At 33.4% G+C, this 22,964-nt stretch overlaps 1 protein-coding gene across 1 annotated transcript in view; it reads left to right on the top strand.

Moving 5' to 3' along the window:
• Window positions 1-238: 238 nt before the first annotated feature.
• Window positions 239-22,964, top strand: part of Cals (calsyntenin 1) — a 298,714-nt gene continuing 275,988 nt past the window's right edge. Inside the window, exon 1 of the mRNA XM_035352587.2 lies at window positions 239-428. Within this exon, the coding sequence (XP_035208478.1) occupies window positions 374-428 (55 nt within the window). The 5' untranslated portion in view covers window positions 239-373. The remainder of the gene's footprint in view (window positions 429-22,964) is intronic.

The following is a 22,964-nucleotide window of genomic DNA, read 5'->3' on the forward strand; positions in this document are numbered from 1 at the left end:
TAGTGAGAGATCTATCATAAAATATAAGATCTATCATAATATGCTTTAAGATAAATGATATGCCTCACAAAACACGGAATGATAAAGTAATTAATGTCATTTAATAACAATTAAGTGCCTTGCAAGCTGTCACTTGAAATTCTCTCTGCCGGTACATCTTGGCGATTACACGAACACGCCAAGGACGTTCTGGCGACGGAGTTGATATTACCTGTGGCAACCCCGGAATGTACGAAAGCAGCGAGAGCAGCAAGCGATCCGGTTAGCAGTCAGTAGAAACTTGTGAAGTGTTGTAGTGGTTGAAAAAGCATAAAAACTTTATTTTTAGGCTTATTAGAACTGGATATACCGTGATCATTTACATGTATTAAACATGAAATATCTTGGAATTATCATCGCTTGCTTCGTCTGCTCGACATACGCAAGAGGTAAGCCACCAATATTTGTGTAGTTTGCAAAATGCGGTACCCACTCTCCGCTATGAATAGGGGTCGGGCTGTGAGAGTTTGCGTCATTCTTATTTCTGTATTCAGAACTTAGCGCTTGAGTCCTCACTTTAATTGCTTAAAATAAAAGATGATTGTTCTATCAGTTTACGGGGAAATCTCCGAAGAAGCTGAAGACGGGATCATTATGTATACCTGTTTAATTTTTCATTAGTTAGGGTGTTTTCCTTGTAAGACACGGCATTAGGCTTAGTGGTATTTTCTGGCTATCTGTCTTGTCTCTTGAGTGACTCAAATTATCTGCAGGTTAAAAGTTTGTTATCGAGTATGAAATTATCAGTTTTATTAAATTCAGATCTCAAGCACAAGCGTTAGCTTTGTGATCATAGAATGTTTTCTAATTCTGGGATTTTCTGATGAGATCAAATAATTTCTGTTGATTAAATCTATCTATCTATATATATATTTCTAAATTTTTTAAAATTTAGTCATGGGTGTAATGTATTTTGTAATTATAGACAAAGAGAATTTATATCTGTATTCATTTATACAGCTTTATATTTCATATGCCTTTCGAAATAAGATGGAGATCAATTTTAGTTTGAGTGGGGGCTAAGAAAAGCGTAAAAACAATTTCCGGCTATGTTTCAAGTTCAACGAAGCAAAATGTGAATTAATTTAATGGAAGTTAGTACAATTCATTGTGTCTTATTTCGTGTTTTCGTATGGAAACTTTAATACTGTGGATATTTAATTTTTAGTATTTAATTTCAGTTTTATGATTAGAAATTTGTTTATTTTTGTGCGTAATTAATGAAAAAATAGGAAAGATTAAAGTAATTGTTGTGGCTGATATGAATGAACCTTTTTTATTCTCCCAAAGATTTTTGAAGTATATATGTACTTGTAATGTGATATCTTACTGATGAAGTATTGTGATTTAATCCTTGATTAGGTATTTCTCTTAGAATTTTATATCAGCTATATCAAGCTATAAACAAACAGTGTGTCATTTTGAATATGGAATAAATCATTTGAAAGAGTATTTGTTAATTTAGTGTTAAATCTCATTAGTGCTGATTGTAGTTTCACACCTAGAATTAAGACTGCCATTATCTATAACAAAAGTTCTTGATCGGGGGGGGGGGAGAATTTCGATGTTTTAGGGGAAGGAATGCAGTTATCATTTTATTTACCTGTTAAGTACTTAGTTTTCGCTTATAAATGTAACAATCTACTTTTAAATCAAGTTTGGGTATTGCATTTTCTATATGTTTTCTTTATGAAAAACATTTAAAAAATAATCTAAATTTAAATAAATATGTATGCAATTTTTAAGTTTTGGAAAGAAGCTGGAATCATCATGTAACAATGGTGAAAGGAGGCTTGGGGCAAAAAAGGTGGAGAACCCTTTATCTATAAATTAGAGGTAGTGGTATACACAAGACTGCAGAAATATAAATATATTATTTTCAGGATTATTTATTATAATGAATGTATATTTGATTAATTTCATTTTCTGCTGTAATATTAACAGTATCTCTCCTTAATATTTATATTTTCCTTGAATGAAAAGTTATCAGGTTTATTCAGTTAACTAGATAATTTAAAAATAGAAATAGACAATTTTGAATTCTTTATTGTAAATAAAGGATCTTGTTGAATATATAATGGCATTTTTTTTCCAGTTATTTTACATTGCCGTCATCTAAAAAGTTAAAAATTTTCTAAATTAATAAATTAAATTGCAAAAATTTCAACTTCAAAGGTATGAGTTCTTTGAGGATTTTTGTTAATTAGGAAGTAAAATTGGCCATGTGAACATTATATAAACATTTAATTAAAATGTTCGATTCCAAACACAAGATGTGACAGTTTTAGTCTTGAGCTATGATATATATATTCTTCTGATCAAAATTTCTGAGTATAAACATCTTGCAAGGCTGTAAAGGATTCATTCTCAGCTTAACTTTTGATATATTTGTAATGTATTTATTATGAAGATCCAAGTTTATGGAGTCACATAATCATGCATTTGAATGTTGTATTCAGTTTCGACGGACTGTCCATAATACAACTGTAATAATTTAAATCTAGAATTTTTTTATATATATATTTTTTAATGTTCAAAATTTATTAAAAGTCTTAAATGAGAAATTCTTTTTCTTTTTTTTTATTTCTTGCCTCCTAATTAATTTGATTACTAGCATTTGAGTGAATAAGAAAGCCTAACATTGGTAATTTAACTATTTACATGATATATAGCTATCAGAGAATTAATTGTAAAATAATAGAAATCTTTTCCCATACTTGTACAAAGTAGGTCTGAAACACAATTTTATTTTCTACCCCCAGGTGTACATTTGTATAAAGATAATTTTGTATATGAAAAATTTTGGGCTATCTGTAATTTTTTTTCATGCAAAGCATGCATAAAACAAGACGATTTAACTTTAAAATTCCTGTATGAATTTTCTATTAGTAAGATGTTGTGTGTTTTACTATAAGTAAGATGTTGTGTGTTTTGCTTTAATTACCAAACCAACAAACAATCCTCTAAAGGATTAAGAGACTCAAATCATAAGTGAAGTTAGTCTTTTATGCATTGTTATGGGAAAGAATAAACGGTGCTTTTATCGTTTTTTAGTGGGTAGTTTTTAACTGACTAGAAAAGCTATATGAACATATTTAGTAAAACAATCAAATACAGTGGACTTCTGATTAAAATACCTCTGTGGGACTTGGACAGGTTAAATGAATGGCTGGCTAATTCAAAAATTCATACGAAGCAGCATCTATAAATCTGATTAAAAACATGTATGTAATTTGTACATAAATATTTAATAAAATTTAGCAAGAAAAAATTACTTTGATTCTACAGTATGGGCATGAAACGAGTACACTTTAGAAGGTACAGTTAATAACTGTCAGCAAATCTGTAAGCCCCCACTAGGTTGTAATATTGTGATTAACAGTATTTTTATTTTATTTTATTTTCTGGATAAAGTAATATATTTTCTTAAGTACAGTGCATTGCACTTTTCCTTACAATTATCGATAGAGCTTTGAGGCATGGAGACAAATCTTGATGAAAATATGAGCTGCCTGCTTTAAACAACCTTTCTGGGACCAATGAGTGTAGACACTATATCAAATGATCACATGGAAAATAGCTTATAAAAGACAGGTTGGAATTTTCTTATGGGTAACTTTGCAGAGAGTTTGGTAATGATGTAATATGCAATCTACCTATTTTAGTTTGTTAATTATTTCTTAGATGGCACCTATAAAATGTTATTTTTAAATATGAAAATAAAATACAAATAACACAGAATAAATAAATGAAAATGATTCCATTAATTAATTTAATGACCAATTAAATTTTTAATTTCATTAGATTCTTTCCAGTTTTATAAAATAAAAGCAAGAGTGCTTTTAAAAGGCTGTTTTTATGAATCATTCAAATATATACGTTACGAATCTTGTGCAGCATAGTAAAAAAAATAGGCACTTTCATTACATTCTCCACATGCTTCTGTAAGATAACATAGAACCATTTTTGGTATGCAGTTCCAAATTTCAATAGCTCTATAATTCAGTAATAATGGTTTCATAAAATAAAAAAAATTCAGTAGTTTTTATAATCAAATCTGCAATAAAATGGCAGAAAAAAGAAATTATTAAAAAGACAACCAACTATAGTGACAGCTGATGAGGTAGTGTGTGATGTACCACTTTTGGATGTGTGATGTACCACTTCCGTCAGCAACAGCTGATGTGAGTAAACTGTATGTCCTGTAAAACAAAGCCTAGTTAAACAAAACCAAGTAAAAAAGAAATCTATTCTGTATGAGTTGTTGCATATGTTATAAATGCAATTCTTAAGAGGGAATTTTTAGAAAAAAATTATCTGATTTTGATTAGGCAGACTGTGCCAGCAGTCTGTTTCCAAAACCGAGTGCTGCTAACATTGCTCAGAAGCATGAGTACACAAATAATTGTAAAAATTTTGCTTTGAAATTTTGGAAAGGTGAAATTTTTTAACATGCTGCCGAACTTGATGCCTGACTAGTGTATTTTGAACGGGAAGTCATATACTAGGCAAATAAAGGTTATAGCCTTTTTTGTGATTTATGTTTTTTAATAATACAAGTGCAGGTAGTTTTAATTGCTGCACAAGAGTGCTTGAATTAACTGTTGTACTAACTATGCAGATCCTTACTATAATATCTTTGCAGATCCTTACTATAACCTGCCAGGATTTGTCTCCAATTTGTACGTTTTGCATGCATATATGGAGAAGGATATAATTATCCTATTATCGTAGTACTCTTTGCAACTCCAAATTATATCAGATCTACTGTTATATGCAAACAAACTAAAATATTAAATACAGTTTTCTGAAGAACTAGTTGTCATAGAAACAGGGTGGGGGTGAGACTGACAGCTAAAACCAAATTAGTTTTTACAAATGCATAGACAAAAGAATATGAGGAATAGTATATTTATTTTGAGCATAAAAGTTGACTGCTGCGGAATGTATGGCATATTTAGGTCAGTTAATGAAACTAAACTGTTAGAATAAGTAAATTGCACCTTTCCTAGAAATAAAGAAGATTATATATTTTATGGAAATTTGAACAAAAGAGATAGCTTTATGGTAATGAAAGTCAATTTAACAGTTGTTTTTGGTGGTCCAACTTGAAAGAGGTAAAACCATAGAGAGTTACTGTGTTAAAGAATTAAAAAAATAATAGTAATATTAAAGTTGTGTGGTAGTTTAAAATGTAAAAAGGTTTGATAATCAGATTGGAAGGTGCAAAAATGGTAATTTTGTTGTATACTGTGGGGCTCTGTCCTCTGCTTGCTAGCATTCACCAGTTTTCCCAAAATTTTGTTCCTGCAGTGTCATTTGGCATGCCTTTCAAAGTTATGCAAGTTTGCTGATTGTATTACTACACAGAAACTGATGGGAGATTAGGTTCCTGGCAACAGAAAATTTTTTTAAATGCCACATTGAACTGGTTCATGAAAATGAATGTATCATGCCCTAGAGGTAGAGTCTTTTGTTTGCAAAAAATATTTAATTTTTTTAAAGGAAAAATGCACTTTTCATCTGCATAAAAAGAATAAGATCTTTGTGGAAGGTTTGGGCAGTGTTACGAACACTTCTTGAAAGTTTCTTGTTGTTGCATTTTTTATCTGATTAATGAAATTTTATGTCAGCTAGAGAAATTATGTGTAATATTATTTAATTCCGATTATTCTTCAGGTTTCACAAAAAATATGATTTTATTTATTTTCATATTTTCTCGGCACTCATGAAGTTGAGTTTTATGTCCAGTTTATGAGTAATAAAGTTTCACTTTGTAATCAATTCATACATATAGTATTACTAATATAGATTGTATACTTTCAGATTTGAACTTGATTCATTTTATGATAATTTTGTTATGTATATCATTTAAAAAGGATTTTCATGCTGAAAGAAATAACTTCAGTTTGGTTGAAATACCATGAACCCTCTACAGAGACACCACATTATCCCCATAGTCAACTGCCTTTAAAAGTGATTAGTACTTCTAAAATAGAAATTACTAATTGCAATTATTCTTTAAGATGAGCATTCACTAATTTGATCGAGGCCATCAAATATAAATAAAGGCTACCACCAAATTTCATTTTGCTATCAAACTAAAATATTCTGTGTATTTAGCAAATCAAGTTACATTTCCAGTCCGTATTGTAATGGCAAAAACATAAAATAGTAGCTAATCATTTCAGAATGTTAATTTCATCTTTCCTCAGGATGATGTAATATATCATAAGGTTTGATTTTCTGATTTTTATGTGCTTTTTTTACTGCATTGTTAAACTGTGTTTGCATTAATTTTTATGCCTGCATAGGGTTACGAGTCATCTGGAATCCATTCAGACAATCCTGGTTTTGTTCTTATGTATGGAGTTGTGTCCTGGTTTAAAAAAAAGTCTTTTTTTTTTTTTTTTTTTTTTTTTTTAATAAGTAGTTATAAAAACTGAAGAACAAATTATTAGTGTATAGAAAGAAGAGGGGGGTGAATCCTATGAAATCTTAAAAGTTTTACTTGAAAGAATTAATTTTTGGAAATATGGTAATTTTGGGTGATTTGATAAGGAATTTTCACAAATCGGTGATGTTATTTATAAGTTGACAGTTTAGCTTATGTAAGCACATTGGAGGCAAAGTGGGAGAAATCTTGAAAATATTTCCCTTTTTAAGAAAGGGAAGAAATTTTGGCTGGACTTTTATAAGAAAACAGGTCTACAAAGGTAAAAGAAAAAAAAGTTGGATTAAATGCAGCTCTTCATTATTTCTGGTTAATTTTCATATATTTTTCTGAAGTATGCCTTGATGGTATAGTGATTTGGTGAGCTGACTGCAATACCAAAGGTCCCGGAGAAGGCATGGTTATAATTGTCTGTCCTGTCATAGGAGGTAAAGGTGGCCCACCTATAGTGACCACAATAAAGTGACCACCACTTCTGGCCTTAGTAGTGGCCAATGTCTGTGATGACTAGTGCTGCCCATCGAATTAAAAAAAAAAAATCTGAAGTATTAAATAATTAATGTGCAGTTATTAATTAGTCATCAATAATTCATTAACAATCCAGTGTATAATTATTAATAGTTTATATTATAAATTATTAATGGATAATGATTTATAAAGCTTAAAAATAATGTTTATCTTTAGCTATTAAACTGCTGTATTTGCATACAATATTTTGTTTTATTGTATGCCTTTTGGCAGAGAAGTTGTGTAATGAAATTTTAAGAATTTTAGATTTATTTAACACCTTGAGCGCCACGCGTATTTCTTAGGCAGTCCCGTTCAGGCCACGGGCGCCGCTGAAAAGCGCTGGTATTGTAGAGCCAGTGATTCTTATGCAGTAGAAGATAGTTTACGTTTGGAACGTGATTCCTATATGCATTCATTCATCACGTTACTTTTTTATGTTTATCATGTTTCAGTGAAATCTATTAGTCCTGTAATGAATCAAAATTAAATAAATTTTAAATAAATTTTCTGTAATTCCATAAAACAGTGTAAATTTTATAGTTATATATCATATTACATGCCATCAGCCAGCGACGGTCGACGCGGCCTAAACGGAAAGTCTAGTGTCAGGCACAAATGGCTTACGTGGCGCTCAGCGTGTTAAGGGGTTGATGGATAAAATAAATATGGCTATTTAATTCCGTATCTTTTCTTTTTGACTGGTGACCAGATTTTGAAGAAACTGAATCCCTTTAATAAGTAATGGTCTGTGAATTTTTGAGGAGGCTTACCCATTCACCACTTTTGTAAACTTTCTTAACATAAGTTTATCAGTTATGTATAATGTTAGATATACTTGCATTATCTATTAAACGATTATAATAAATAAAAGTAATAAAAAATCAACAGTAAAACTTCATAAAATCAATAATGATTTTATGAAATAATATCTTGTGTCATAATTAGTAGTATATGTCTTACTGCAGCAGTTCATGGCCATGAACAGAAACTTCGCTTATTGTATTCTTATTCTGTCAGGTAATGATGACGAGTAGCACAAACACGCATGCGCGATCTGTCTGATACAGTAAGATAGATAAACTGGCTTACATGACAAAGACTTTTATGTGATTTTATTTCTGTTTTCAGCTCATGACAGTGTATTGTAGATACTGTAATACAGCAATAGTTTCAGAAAGCATCGTCTTAACAATATCGCTGGACATCTCATCGAATTAATTTGTAGACGAACGTACTTGAATTCCCGCAGGTGCGCCTCTCTCTTTCACTTGAATCCTTGCTACTTGGGTGTAAATTCTTTGGCAAGGTGCCAATTGGGATTTTGCTGTCCGTGGTCGGTCTAATGTAAAATTACGTTTGGTGAAAGAATTCTCTTTCATGAAAAGTGCTAGTACTTTCGCGCTGCAGCACTGTTGTAAAGGTTTAGTCAGAAAGAAAACAAGATAACTGCTGAAAGGTGCCAGTACATCACATCATAACTTGATTGATTGACTGGTAGTTTAATAAAACCCACTTGATGGTTATGTATTTTTCTGCCCTTTCAGAGAATTGTAATCATTGTCTTAAATCGGCAAACTGTGGTCTTTGTCTAGACGACCAGCCACGATTGCAAATGATTTTGGTCTTCTGTGCTGATCTTAGTCTTTGAGAGCCGATATTCTATACCGATGCTTATATGCATTATTAGAAATACGTCCTCTATCAAATATGGGCATGTGAGAAGTCTCATTGTATTTAGTAGTTTGTTGTTAAGGATTTAGTGGATGCTTTTATCATTTTCTTAAGAGTTGTGTTACTATGCCAGTTGCGTTATTGTATTATCAGGAACAGTTTGTTTTAGTTTCAGTTGAAATTACTGGTTGTAGTTTAATACGAATATGCCTCATTTAACGTAAATCCCCCGGGTGTTGATTTCTTATTAGTAGTATTGTTTTTAATTAGTGGCTGATCAGTGAACATTACATTTAGTCGCTTTTAGTAGGACGTTAAGAAGTAAGTTGCTAATTGAATTGTTAAATTGAAAAGATATAGAAATCTCGGCTAAATTATGCTTTTGGTTTTTCTAAAGTACGTATAAATTCTTAAATAATATTTTCGCTTTTGGTTGACAAGCGAAGGCTTTATGGTTTCGATCAATGCCATTATCTCTGGCGGAAACTTACAAAGTTATATTAAAAATGTACAAAGGATAGCGGAGCTACACATGGAGCCAGCTGAAGTAGTCGTATGATTAATTATAAATGCTGCTACATTACCGATTTTCTTGCAAAACGCCGAGTTACTAAATCAGATTTAACCTTCAAATGTTCTTTTTCGTTTGGAATACTTTTCCTTATCCCGAAGAATTAACTTGACGTTAAAGAAAAGATTCTTTTTTGAAGTAACTAGCTTAGTCTTTGTAATTCATTAAATATGATAACAAAAACGATAAGCCGTGTTCTAATAGCTGAACAAAATTAATGATTTAGCAATTATTCTATACTTGGCTTTGTTCCAGAACTGCAGATCAGAATTCATTTTCAGCATTCTTTTGTATTTGTGCGGTAAGAGAATAAGTATTTAAAGCTTTTTGCGCCATCTATCGTCCTGCTTCCTGGTGCAATATTTTTCTTGGTTGCTATGTTTTTCGTTATCATAATAGAAGGTCGGTTGTCAAGAATTAAACCATGTTGCCATCCCTTGGTCATTAATTATTTCTGTTTGGTTAAATTCTTCGTTTCCTTTCGTGTTAAATATTTTACCTAGAATTAATTTTGTTGGCGGGAATGTTTTTAAAAGAGATATTTGTGTGAGCGATCATTCACTTAAATGAATTTCTTCCGTTTTTTGCTATAGAGATAACGAAGTTACCGTAATGATCTGGTGGATGAAGTCTTTAAGGACAAATAGTTTTCTTATTGCTATTCGCCAGACAAATTGATCTGTTTGTCTGAAATTTACTGATTTTTCTGTACATGTAATATCAACAGGAGCCAGGTTTCTGAAATACTGCTGCGCGCTGATGGGTTTGAATTTAATTCTTTGTAAAGTAAGGATGCTTTGCTGAATGAGGATTCCTAATCTGCCGATCCCAAAGTCCTGTCCAGAAAAAGAAATGTTGCTCTAGCATCTAGTTTCGATAGAGCAACATTGTTATTTTGAATATTATTCCACCACGCTGCCCGAAACGTGGGTGCTGGTTTTTTTAGATGGAACTTCGCCGTCAAGCGTCATTCATAGTAATAGTGGTCTGGACTGCCCACTTTCCCACTGTCGCAGATGTCTGTGTTGGATAGACCAAACCTATCCAGATAGGCTTTGCACGGTCCATGTCCAGTTAGGAAATGTGACATGCTGCCAGTTTTGCTCTGCAGATCCATGCTTACACTTCGGAGCATTGCATGTGTACATCGACCTGTTGTAGCATCATTTCAGCGGGTTTGCCATTGTCTTATAAGAAGTTTGCTGGAAAGAAAGAATATCTATTAACCAGCTTTCAGCTGTATGCAACCAACAGCATCTACTGCCACCAGAGTGTTGATTTAAAAGATGAAGTGTTTATACACCTCGGCATTTTGAGGCACTTTGGAAAGTGAGAGCTACGACTTGCACGTCCCTCTAAATCGTTGTCTGAGCGAGATCCGGTCGTAGGTTAAGATGGCAAATCAGCAATCCCAGACTGCAAGGTACGCAACCTGCGCCGTTAGGACCGTTTTATTTACGAAATAGGTTGGACTGGCACGATCCGTGCGAGAGGAATAACATGCTGTGAAGTTCGTATATTAACTTTCATTTTCTAGCAGAACTTACTGCTGGTCGTATCAGAATATTTTGCTTGAATGATAACCAAAGTTCATTTAGTGGTACGCGAATAAATCAAACCTTATTAAAACCATCATCTGGATAGCACACCATTGTCTTTATCATCTGATAATTTTTTTTTCAGTCTCAAGGCATCATCTCTATTATTTATCCATCGAAATTATTCCTTATCTTGGTCCCTGTTCAAGAGGGAACTGTGCTTACTATATTGAGTTTGAAATCGTGTTAAATTTAAAAAAAAAAAAAAAAAAAAAAAAAAAAAAAAAAAAAAAAAAAAAAAAGAAGTTAGCGAAAGTCGTCAGTTTTTTGGAATTTATTTATTGTTGTACAAGATGTTTTATAAATTATATAAAACGTGTTTACTGCTGTAGACTCGATACAGATGCAACAAACGCTTGCTGAGTATAGATCATTTAAAGTCATTTCGTTGGTTTGCAATAAAAATTCTTTTTAGCAGGTGGATGGCAGTGAGCCATAGTTTTTATCTTTCGTTTTCCTTATAAATGTGGCAACGTGGGCCGACAGATAGCAACTGCTACAGATAAACAGCTTTCTTATTTATTAATTTTCTGTTTGTTCTTCACTTGTTCTAAAATTAATGCAAACAGCTGCTTTGTGCGCTTACTCCGTTAGCACCTGCTTGTACTTGATATTCCCGAACAGGTGAGTTGTTCTTATTTCTAAACAAATCGTTTTTGGAGTATATTTTGAATGACCTTGACGTTATTCTTTCGCAGTTTTATGAATTAATTTAGAAATGGAAGTTAAATGGCAATAGTTTTACATTATGTCGGTGGTTATGCAGTCATTTTTTAAGATTATGTGACTATAGGAAATTTCTGACTGCGTGATGTTATAACAATATGATCCAAGGTCAGACCTTACCAGTGGCCGAGTAGTTTGAGTCCAGTCGAACATGATTGGTTATGTGGATGTTTCCATGAGTAACATGAATACGAGTCAGTTTCCATTAGAAAGTCCTGCATGAAGGCATCTTTCCCCTTATTCAGGTCACATAACTGTTGTTGGAATGTATCAAAACTATCCGTTTTTGAACTGTAAATTTGTGTTTTAACATTAGAAAGAGGAGGTTAGAATTTGAGTGTGCTGTCGATTATAGGAAATTAACTTGAATGGTACATCAGTTTCATTAAAAACCAGTAATAGCGCTTAAATTCAGCTGAAACCCAGCGCTAGTAATTATTATTTTTTGAGTGAAATTGTAATTCCATCGCATGTATGCATTCCATGTATGCATGTTTCTCGCACTGTTAAAAAACAATGGTATCGAGAGACATCAAATTTTTAATAACGTAGTTTTCCATTCGAACATCGGCACTTGGAAGCCCGAATTTTGAATTTCGAATTTGTTTTATTAAAACTTTAACGAATTTTTGATAACCAACTTATAGATTTCAAAGCAAGCAGTAGCGACAATGTAAAAAAGTTAGAAGTGAGTGTTGGTGAACTGCGAGCTCAGCGAAAGCATGAAATCCTTAACAAAAATTTTTGGACGACCGTTAAAATCCGAAACCTTTAAGATTTTTTTTTTTTCATTAAATTTTTTTTTTTTTTTTAATCTTTATTCGCACTTCATGATGGTCTGTCTTACAGTGCCACTTCTGATTTTATAAAATAAGCCTTAACCGACAACCGCCATCAGTAGTTGATTCAGAAGCTGTTTTGATGCTAGAAACGTCCGTAGTAAAGTCCTTAAAATTCTTGAACTGTTACTTTCATTACATGCCACAGTTCCCGCGTATAATCAATATTCAGTGTTGCCATTCGTAAAATGTAAGATCTTTAGTGAATCTTTCAAATTTTATCAATGGTAATGAAGTAAGCGAAAAAAAAGTGTAAAAGCGTCGTAAAGCAGTAAATGAATTCTTAATAAAATTTTCATTTTTAAAATTAACACATCTGATATAAATTAAAATATATTTCATCTATAATATATCCGGCTGATAATTAATATGAAGATTTGCAACATTATTATAACTCATAAAAGTTATCTCTGACGCCGTAATATCCCATACCTAGAACAGAATTGTTTGGAATTTTCTTTATATTACATAGAGCCTAATACCAATGTTTAAATAACTTGATTATGAGGAATTATTTAGTCATTGAGCAGTAAAATACTATATAACGACGAAATTAAAAGCAGTTATACAGCTGCGTAATTGTATTAAAAATATTTTTGAATGCTTTTTAAGATATCAGTTGTAAAGTCATTACTTTTTTTTTCTTTTTTTTTTGAAACAGGAGATGTGAAAAATGTGCGATTCCATCGCCTCGAACTCTGACCTCTCGAATACGTTTCGAGTATGCTTTCAATAACATTACAAAGGGAAGAAATATCTTATACAGTACAGTTATAAAGAGGACATATGTATAAGAAAAACCAATTTTCAGTCATCACTGGAAATCGGCAGTATAGATTTATACTTAATTCTCTTTATTTTCTCATTTAATTCATGCCATTTCAGCTGTAGATTCCTTCAAGGATCCTTAAAACTGCGCCCAACTTTCTAACATTTTTCAATATGCTCTTGAGTATGTGTTCTGTTTTCGAACTTTTTGAAACTCCTTTCTTTCCTCGTACTTAAAATAACAATTGTGCCCTCAGTTTCGAAAGTTAATACTGTCTTCCATCCGAAAGAACATGCCTTTGTTTTTCTTTCTTTCTTTTTCTTTTTTATCTTCTGTTGTTGTACTCCTAAAATTTACGATGTCATTTTTTTAGTTGCATATTCTCGCTTTTTCTGGTTTTCTGCTTCTTTAATTTTTTTTTTTTTTTTTTTTTTTTTTTTTTTTTTTTTGAATCCAGTTTGGAAGTTAAAGAAAGAAAAATCTTTTAGGTCAGAGTATTCAGAAGGAGTAAGTTAATCCGTTCCGCCATCATAACTGTCTCAAAATAATAAACTACTTTTCTATAAATTTTATAGGCATGTTTCTTCCGCGTATTGGGGTGTTGCATTTATTTAAATTCATGTAGATGCGAGTTATATATTCCATGTATGAGTCGTGATAAGTGAGTGACTCGGAATTTTAATTCGTTTTGAATGTACGTTTAGGAAGAGTGCGTTGTATGTTATGAGAGAAAAGTAGGAATCAGGAAAGCCGGGCTTAATAATAACAATACATTTTCTTAAACTTGGGCGTGAATGGGGGGGGGGCAGAGGAGGTTTCCAGGGGATGTAATTGTTGTTGGGCCTCAAATTCAAAATATACTACTTTGGATTTGTGGTTATGGATAGAACAGACGAGTTGTACCTTTCACCGATTAACTTCTAAAGTGTTATATTAGCCTCATATAACTCACGTTCCTTAGACTTTTATTAATTCTGTATTACTCTCACCTGTTTTCGATGTGTCATACCTCGCGAGTTATCAACACCTGAACTTTAAAACTTATATTACTTTTCAAATTTAATTAAAGAAATTAAACCTAAAAATTTGTTAAACAAATACCACTAATAATAAAATGTAACATGATTTTTTTTCTATTTAAACTATCCATTTTGACGTATATTTTTATTTCCTTGTACGAAATAAAGCAATTATTGTAATCGCGAAAAATTTCCAATATCGTATCTCAACGAAAATGTCCATTTTAGCGCGCTCTTTTGGAACTATGTTTTTGCGTGACATCTGTACGTACGGATAGAATAAAGGACTCTTTTTTCCAAAACGGATTGTAAAATGGATTCAGAAGAGGTTTTTATCGTAACGTCTGTACATACGTACGTATGTATCTCGCATGACTCAAAAATGAGTAGCCGTAGAATGTTGAAATTTTGTGTGTGGGACTGCTATAACATGTAGTTGTGCACCTTCCGTTTTCGTTGCAATCTGCCGCACCTAACATATATATTTTCCCACTTTGTTACGTGACAGTACCTGAGCTCAGTTTTTCTTATTCTTTATATTTTTAAATTGTTCATTTTTTGCTTCTAAAGTTAGTCTTCTGTTTCGGTTAAGGTTGTTATGCCTTTAGTTAATCTGTATGCAATAGTTGTAGAATTATGAAAAAGCGGCCGCCGTTTGTTTAGATTGGCAACTCTTAGTAGAATAGTGAATTAAGTCAGTTGGTGCACCAACTTCGGTGTCGTTTTGCCCATTAGGACCACAAGTTAAGTTGTGGTCAATTTTTGCACGAAAATTTTGTTTTCCTGCCCTCTGGTCGAATTGTTTGCTTTTCCATAGAAACTCTAATTTTAATTATATATTTTTTTCTTTTTTAAACTGTTTTTAACTATATTTGGTGTTTAAGGTTTTTCTGTCTTTCACAATTTTTAATTTAGATGTTTTGAATTTTTATATGTGTTTACCTTGCCGCGAGGTGAGAACTGAATTAGAAATTTATTTCTAATGAAATTCGAGGAAATAAGTTTAAATGAAGTGTAGGAAAATATGTGTATAATTTAACAGGGGCTGTACAAGGAAGTCATGTGGTGTCCACATCACATATTTATAAAACATGATCGAATCGTGGTCTTTGTTAACTAAACTGACTTTCTGATTGAGAGAAATTTAAAATTAATTTTGTTGCCAGAATTCAGAATTAATTGATTTCAAGTTTTAGACGTTTATTTTGTTGGGAATAAATCCAGTAATATTTATTTGTTATATTGACCGCATCCCTCAAAGAAAAATTGCATTAAGATTTTATTAGAGTGATCTAAAGCTTTGTTTTGGTTGTTTGTTTGGTTATATGAGATTTGATCAAGTTTTCTGATCTTTGAACTCGTCATATATGATTACAGAGAATTGTATCCAACTAGAGCATTAATTCCTTCTACCTTCGAATGTTAAATTATTCAGAGTTTATAACGGCTATAAATTTTCGGTACATTCTGCTGGCGACATATTTTGTTGAAAATAATAACACCACTTAGTGTGCTTTTATGAAATGTGTGTGTGTTCTTTAGTGACATTTGAAGTGTCGTCATTGTAACCTGCAAAAATATCGCATTTTTTGTTATTTTCTTTTGTCCTGAAAAAACGTTGCGTTTTTAAAAGAAGTTGTAATCTGTAAAATTCAGATTTATAGTTCACATATTAATCTTTAAAAAAATTTAAAATTCTTTAACATCATAAAAAAGCTTCTGTACCAGATACGAATTGTAAGATTTATTTATTTTTTTTAATTAAATGCAACGAAAGTGCAGATGTTCAGAATAATTATCATATGAATGTATTACAAAATAATTGTATTATAATTAAAATTTATTAGGTACAGTGTTAAAATAAAAGATTTAAATTATTAAATCTGTATTTATTTTTTTAATATCACTGTTTGTTAATTAATAACGAATTGATTAAATCTTAAATTAAAGATCTTAACTTTATCCGAATGGCGACATTGTAGGAATCTATTATGCATGAGAGCGCGGAGGCCATAAATGAAAGGTGTGTTTCCCCGAGATGAACCCTTTCAAAGCGCTTATGTAATAAAAACTGCTTCAAGATTCATTTCGTTTTGGTTCGTCAGTTTCCAAGACATCGATCGATCTACGGATTTTATTTTGCCGTAGAGTGACTCTAGATGCTAACCAACAAACAATGCTCCGCTTTCTTGGTGCAAAATAAGTCATTTTAATTTAAGCAAAATGACTTATTTTGCACCTTGAAAGCGGATAAGTTACGCAGAAAGTGGATAAGTTACGCAGCGATAAGTTTTTACTAGGCATAGCAGCTATTTTGATGTAACTTGTTGAGTCTCGTTGTTATTCTAACATTAGTCTTTTAGATAAGAAAAATACGTTTAATTTCATACATTTCCAATGTAATAATGCATTTTGTCATCGCGGTGGCTTTTTCAGTTTTTTCTTCACTCAGAAATGACGTTTTTCTTTGGATTGTAACTGATAAAAACGAAGCAGAGCAAATAAGAAGGAATAAAAAAAAAATGAATTCACTTCCGTATCGTTTCCGGCTTTTGAAGCTTTATTGATTCATTTGATTTCTCCATCCTGAGGTAAAGTCCATCCTCCTGCAATTGAAATCTATGGCATCCGAGAGAGGATGTCATGAGGCACGTCATTTCCGTTTCAAGAGATCGGATTTAAGAACAAAGGCTATTTTGGTGGCGAAATGTATAATTCTCCCCTTTTTTGGAGTATTTTCTGTATGTTATCAGTGGAAAAGATAAATTTCAGTTCGTTGCTGAATTTTTCCATAAATAAGAGATTTCTACTTTCTTTATGGCTTCTGTCATTTTAGTAGGAATTATGAAAAGGTTACTTTTAATCGTGTGTGCTGGTATTGGTGTTTTACCGCTTCGACTAAAGGTTTGATTTTTTTTCCTTTCCTCTTTAAATTTCTTTAAGCGAAATTTATTTATGAAGTTCATACTTCGAATGACACATAATAACAATTGCTGAGTATGGATTAAAAATACATTTTTATTTTTATTCCCAGTTCAGAAATTAAGATTAATTTTTATTTTATTGAATCGTCAAATTGCTGAACTAAGAGTTAAATAAATAGCTCAATTTGTAGGGTTTCATTTATTTGTATTGTTAATACAAATAAATGAAACCCTACAAATTGAGCTATTTATTTAACTCTTAGTTCAGCAATTTTAGTCAGCAATATATATATATATAGTTTATATATATATAGTTACCGAGTGTATTTAAACTAATGTAGCGAAAAGTATAGTCAGAACGTGGTTTCGCTATTGTGCGTGCGCGTTTTTATTTCTACTTGCTGTTAACTTTGAATATCGGCTGTAGGGTTTATATTTATTTTAACTAACATTTATTTTAAGTTTAAACTATCTTTCCTGTCAAGCCTTACTTTCCCCTGGAACTGCCAATGCCAGAATATGTAAATTTCAGTAGAACGCGCAAGGATTCAAATTATCAGCGGAAGTATTCTGATTTAAATAGAAGGAAACAAGTTCGGTGAGAGTGAGATACTTACTTAGCGAGCGCGGAGGTAGTTAACGAGAAATGAAGAACCCCGCGTTGCGGCCTATGTGCTTGGCGGGAAGTTGTGGAAATTGTTCCAGTGAGCTTCAAGTCTGCTGAATTAGCAGCGGTATTGTAAAACACGGTGAGTTAGTTATTTTAGAGAGCCTCGTAGTTAGAATCTTGTCTTTATTTTCTTTTCAGGTTATTATTTTTATTTTGACTGCCAAGTGGGCACAGTTTGTAAGCGTCAAGAGGACGCAATTGTAATTTATTACGTTGAATAAAAAGGGACTTAAACCCTTTACAAGACTCTGTGGTTTATACAAGCTTTCACAGTCACCCTTGGTTGCGTGCAAGTCGGAGGCGCGCAACGTTATATTGGCGCCCGAACACTTATCGAACTGAAATGGCCGAAAATTGGATGGAAGCCGCTGGACAACACCAAGAAATGACAACTCAGTTAGAAGGATTTGGATACCTGGTCCAGACTTTGAGAGCATCAATCAAGCCAAACGTCTATTTCGACGGAAAAAATTCGGTGTCCGTATTTTTAGAAGGTATAGAAAACCACTTTCAGCTCTACTCTGTGCCTGAAAGACAAAAAGTTGCCATCGCCACATCAGCACTAAGAGGACAGGCCGCGCTATGGTGGAAAAACATAGGAAAATATCTTCTAGGTGAATTTGGAAGCCCGACGTATACATTTGAAAATTTCAAAAAATCGTTAGTAAAGGCCTTCCCCATAGTGAAAGATCGCGCACGGCTGGAAGCCGAACTATATAGTTTCTATCAACGGGATACAGCACAATTGACGGACTTTATTTTACGAAAAATCAAGCTAACGGATATGCTGTATGGGAAAAAACCCGATGCGGAGATAATTGAAATAATATTACCAAGATTGTTACCCGCTGTCCAAGACTACTTTGAAATTAGAAACCCAAGAACATTGCAGGAACTCTTCGAATTGGCGGTGAAGTTTCAAAATCGCAGAATAGCGGAAAAAGCGAGAGGAGAAACATATTCTCAACATACCCGAAGGAAGGAGGAAACCAGAAATGGAAATCGCTCATATGGGGGAAAGAACTATCAAGCTAACGCATCGAAATTCGAAGGTCAAGGCCCAAAAAGAAAATTTGAAAATAAGCATCCGCGTACCCAGAAGACACAGATTGAAAGGAAAGCTTTAAACGACTAGAGGGGCCTGTGAAAGGGACGGTCCAGACCCCGGAAGTTTAAAAAAAACCCTCAAATAGACATTTAAATACAGTCATCGTAAAAAAATCACAGCTACCAATTATACAAGTCCTGGTTGGCGATGTACCAGTAGAAGCCCTCATCGATACAGGAGCAGAAGGAAATTTCATGAGTGAAAAGTTCTTCAAAAAGAATTTTTATAGGATACGACTCTTTAAAACCAGAAATACAGAAATTATAGCGGCGCAAGGAAAAACATGTCACTGCATCGGGAAAGTATCATTAAACGTACAGGTAAAAGAGGAAAATCTCAAAGTATTAATTTTTGTGGTGAAACACCTGCAACACTCTCTTATTTTAGGTATGGACTTTTTAAGGGCCGCGAGGGCCAAATTGAATTTTCAAGATAGTTCCGTGGTGCTGGAGATGGACCAGAGGGTGGTGGAACCTGTGGAGACACCTGAATTGGACCTTAGCCATTTGAATGACCAGGAAAGTAAAGCAATACAGCAAGTGGTGAGTAATTTTTCTCATTTGTTTTCAGAAAAACCAGGAAACTGTCAGATCGTGACTCACAAGATTCAATTAAATGCCGAAAAACCTTGTAGGACTAAACCGTATCGCTATGATAAACAAAAAGACTTAATCATCGAAGAACATATTCAGGAGATGTTAAAGAATAAAATAATAACGCCCATAAATAGTGAGTACGCGAGTCCAGTCGTACTATGTAGGAAAAAGAACGAGTTTCCTCCTTCAGATAAAAGGGCTTGGAGGTTTGCTATCGATTATAGAAAACTAAATAGTATCACTAAATTTCCAGTTTACCCTTTGCCGGTTATAGACGAGATGATTAGACAGATCAAATCGACAAGATATATGTCTACTTTGGACTTAACGTCTGGCTACTATCAAATAGCTATGAGACCCGAAGATATACACAAAACCGCGTTTATAACAAAATCGGGCACTTATGCATTTTTACGCATGCCTTTTGGGTTGTGTGGGGCCCCATCAACTTTCCAGAGAGCTATGGACATTGTTCTAAAGCCTGTCCTAGGAAAATCAACTTTAATTTATCTAGATGATATAATTATAACGAGTAGTACGTTGGAACAACACATTAATGACCTCGAACAAGTTTTTAAATTATTAAAAGAGGCCGGTCTTACAATTAACGCCTCAAAATGCAAGTTCGCAACTAAAGAACTTAAATATCTCGGTTATAAAATTTCGCAAAAGGGTACAGAAACGCAAGATTCAAAAATAAAAGCTATTAAGAATTTCCCACCGCCCAACACCGCCAAGAAACTTTCGTCTTTCCTTCGATTATGTTCTTACTATCGATCTTTCATAAAATATTTCGCTAATATTGTTGAACCACTCTTAGTAATCAAAAGAAAAAAGAGTAAATTTACGTGGACAGCGGAAGCTAACACAGCTTTTGAAAGATTAAAAGAAGCGCTTATTAATGCCCCTGTTTTAAAATTCCCTGAGGGGGACGAAAACCTTGAAATTGCGGCAGATGCGTCAGACTATGCGGTGGGTGCGGTTCTTATGCAAAATAACCATCCGCTGGCATTTTTTAGTAAAACATTGAATCAGACGCAAAGGAATTATGCAGCTACAGAAAGAGAAACATTAGCCGTATTAATGGCTGTTCACAAATTTCGAGTTTATTTCGGCAAATCGCCAGTAACAGTCTTTTCGGATCATGCGGCTGTTGGTAGACTTTACTCGGGGAAAAATCTAACGCCCAGGTTAATAAGATGGGCTTTAAAACTCCAAGAATATAATATCACAATAAAATATAAACCGGGTAAGGAAAACAATGTAGCTGACGCACTTCCTCGTATAAAACTGGACGATGAAGGAAATGAACTTAAATGCGCTGTATTGACTTCAAAAATTTTAGATTATAGAGATACGGTTATTACTGAACTGAAAGCTGATCCTGAATTTGGAAATATCTATGTTTATTTGAAAGACCCCGAAAGCTTTGAGCACACAGATATCGATGCGATAAGAAATAGAGCAAAAAACTATTAAATAATAGATAATTTATTATTCTATACGAAAACAACAAACGAAAATCTTGAGTATAAGCCAGTCATCCCAGCCTCGCTTCGATTAAGCATTTTGAAGGAGTTGCACGAAAAAAAAACAGCGGGCCACCTCGGGGTCAGAAAGACTATAAAAAGGGTACGCGAGGCGGTATATTTCCCGCAATTATACAAAATAGTAACGGCGTATGTCAGGTCCTGCAATCAATGCCAGTTAATAAATGATATTAATTACAGCCCGGCCGGGTACTTAAATAGCATTCGCGCTACATTTCCGAATGAAATTTTAGGCATAGATCTCCTTGGTCCCTTCCCCCAGAGCGAGTTAAATAAAAATCGTTTTCTTTTAGTAATAGATCATTTTTCAAAATGGATAGAAATTGTTCCACTTAAACGCGCGTCAGCCAAAACAGTCGCAGATGCATTCTTACACAGATACATTTTAAAATACGGTGCACCGATAAAAGTCATTAGCGATAACGGAAAACAATTCATTAGTCAAATATTTGAAAACATATGCAATGGACTTGGCATACGCCATACCAAAATAGTTCCGTATAGACCACAGGCTAACATAGCAGAAAGAGTTAATAAAAACATAGTAAAAATAATTCGCAGTTACGTGAGCACACATCACAAGCGCTGGGATGGCTACATAAATGAATTAGCTTATGCTTTAAGAACGGCACATCATGATACTACGGGAAAAACTCCAGCAGAATTATTTTTAGGCAGAAAGTTAATTACGCCTTTAGATAAATTATTCTTTGTGCAACAAAGAGAGCAGGAGTTTAAACAACAAGATGTGCAAAAGTTGATTAATCAGGCACTTAAAACCTCGGATACGGCAAGAAATAGACAAAAGTTATATTATGATAGAAAATGCCGTGAAGCAGATTTTAAAGTTGGGGATAAAGTATTGAAGCGGAAATTTTCTTTATCAAGTGCCCCAGACAATTTTATGGCAAAGCTAGCTCCAAAGTTTGAAGGCCCCTATGTAATTCAGGAAATCAAAGGGGTAGTATTATATCTTAAGAACGACAGAGGGGAAATCTGTAAAGCAAGTCCCGACCAGGTGAAAAAATACTATAATCCAAATGATTTTGAAATCCTTAAAAGTTTCTTGCAGGACTCAAGTCTAAACGAAATAGAAGGGCCAGAGACTGCAACAACTATTCCACCACCCAAGAAACGGAGAACTGAAGAGAGACCTAGCACTTCTACAACCCGGACGTCTGTATCAAAAAGAAAAAATGATTTTCAAACTCCGGCGTTTAAGAAAAACAAAAATACAGATGAACTGGGTAAAGAAACCGTGGTAAAGTCGAAAACACCACCTACAAGGGATGGCAGGAGAAATTACACATCAAGGAGAACGCGCACACAGCCACAGAGTCAGGTGCCAGCAAGGCCGCCGTTCCGGAAACTGAAACGACAACAGGAGGCACAAAAATACGACGAACAGAAGAAATTCAAGGACTCCAGACCGGAGGACGTCAACACCAGCCGTCCCAGGCAGAAACGCAAAGGCCAACAACCAGACGATTACTCCGTCAAGAGGCCAGCATGTAGAGGACGCAAAAGAAAAAGCAACGGGGACGACACTCGGAGATCAATAAGGAGAAGATTGACATCCATGAAACCTCTTACTTGGGATCAATTTTGCCAAAAACGGATGACGGAATTTCAAGCATCGAAAACTCAAAGATAAGTTAAAACCTTCTATAAATTTTTCTTTCTGTTTTGTTCCGAAATGTTATGCATAAGTACGAAGTTCTATGTTTTGACGAAAGTCAATATGTCTCGGTTGAGATTTAGTTTTGTTTTACTTTATTTAGCTAAGGCAAAAGTATTATTTTCTTTAAGTGTAAAAGCTAAAAACAGGCATTTTCTGTTGGTCGAAAGACTAATTCTGTTATGTTAAAGCCAAAATTTGGCCGAAGATAACTTCGTATTCTTGTATTAATAAGAATTTTA

The sequence above is a fragment of the Stegodyphus dumicola genome, chromosome 4 (genome assembly GCF_044657685.1).
Source record: "Stegodyphus dumicola isolate Sdum_Otavi_A_Nest chromosome 4, ASM4465768v1".
Classification (NCBI taxonomy): Eukaryota; Metazoa; Arthropoda; class Arachnida; order Araneae; family Eresidae; genus Stegodyphus; species Stegodyphus dumicola.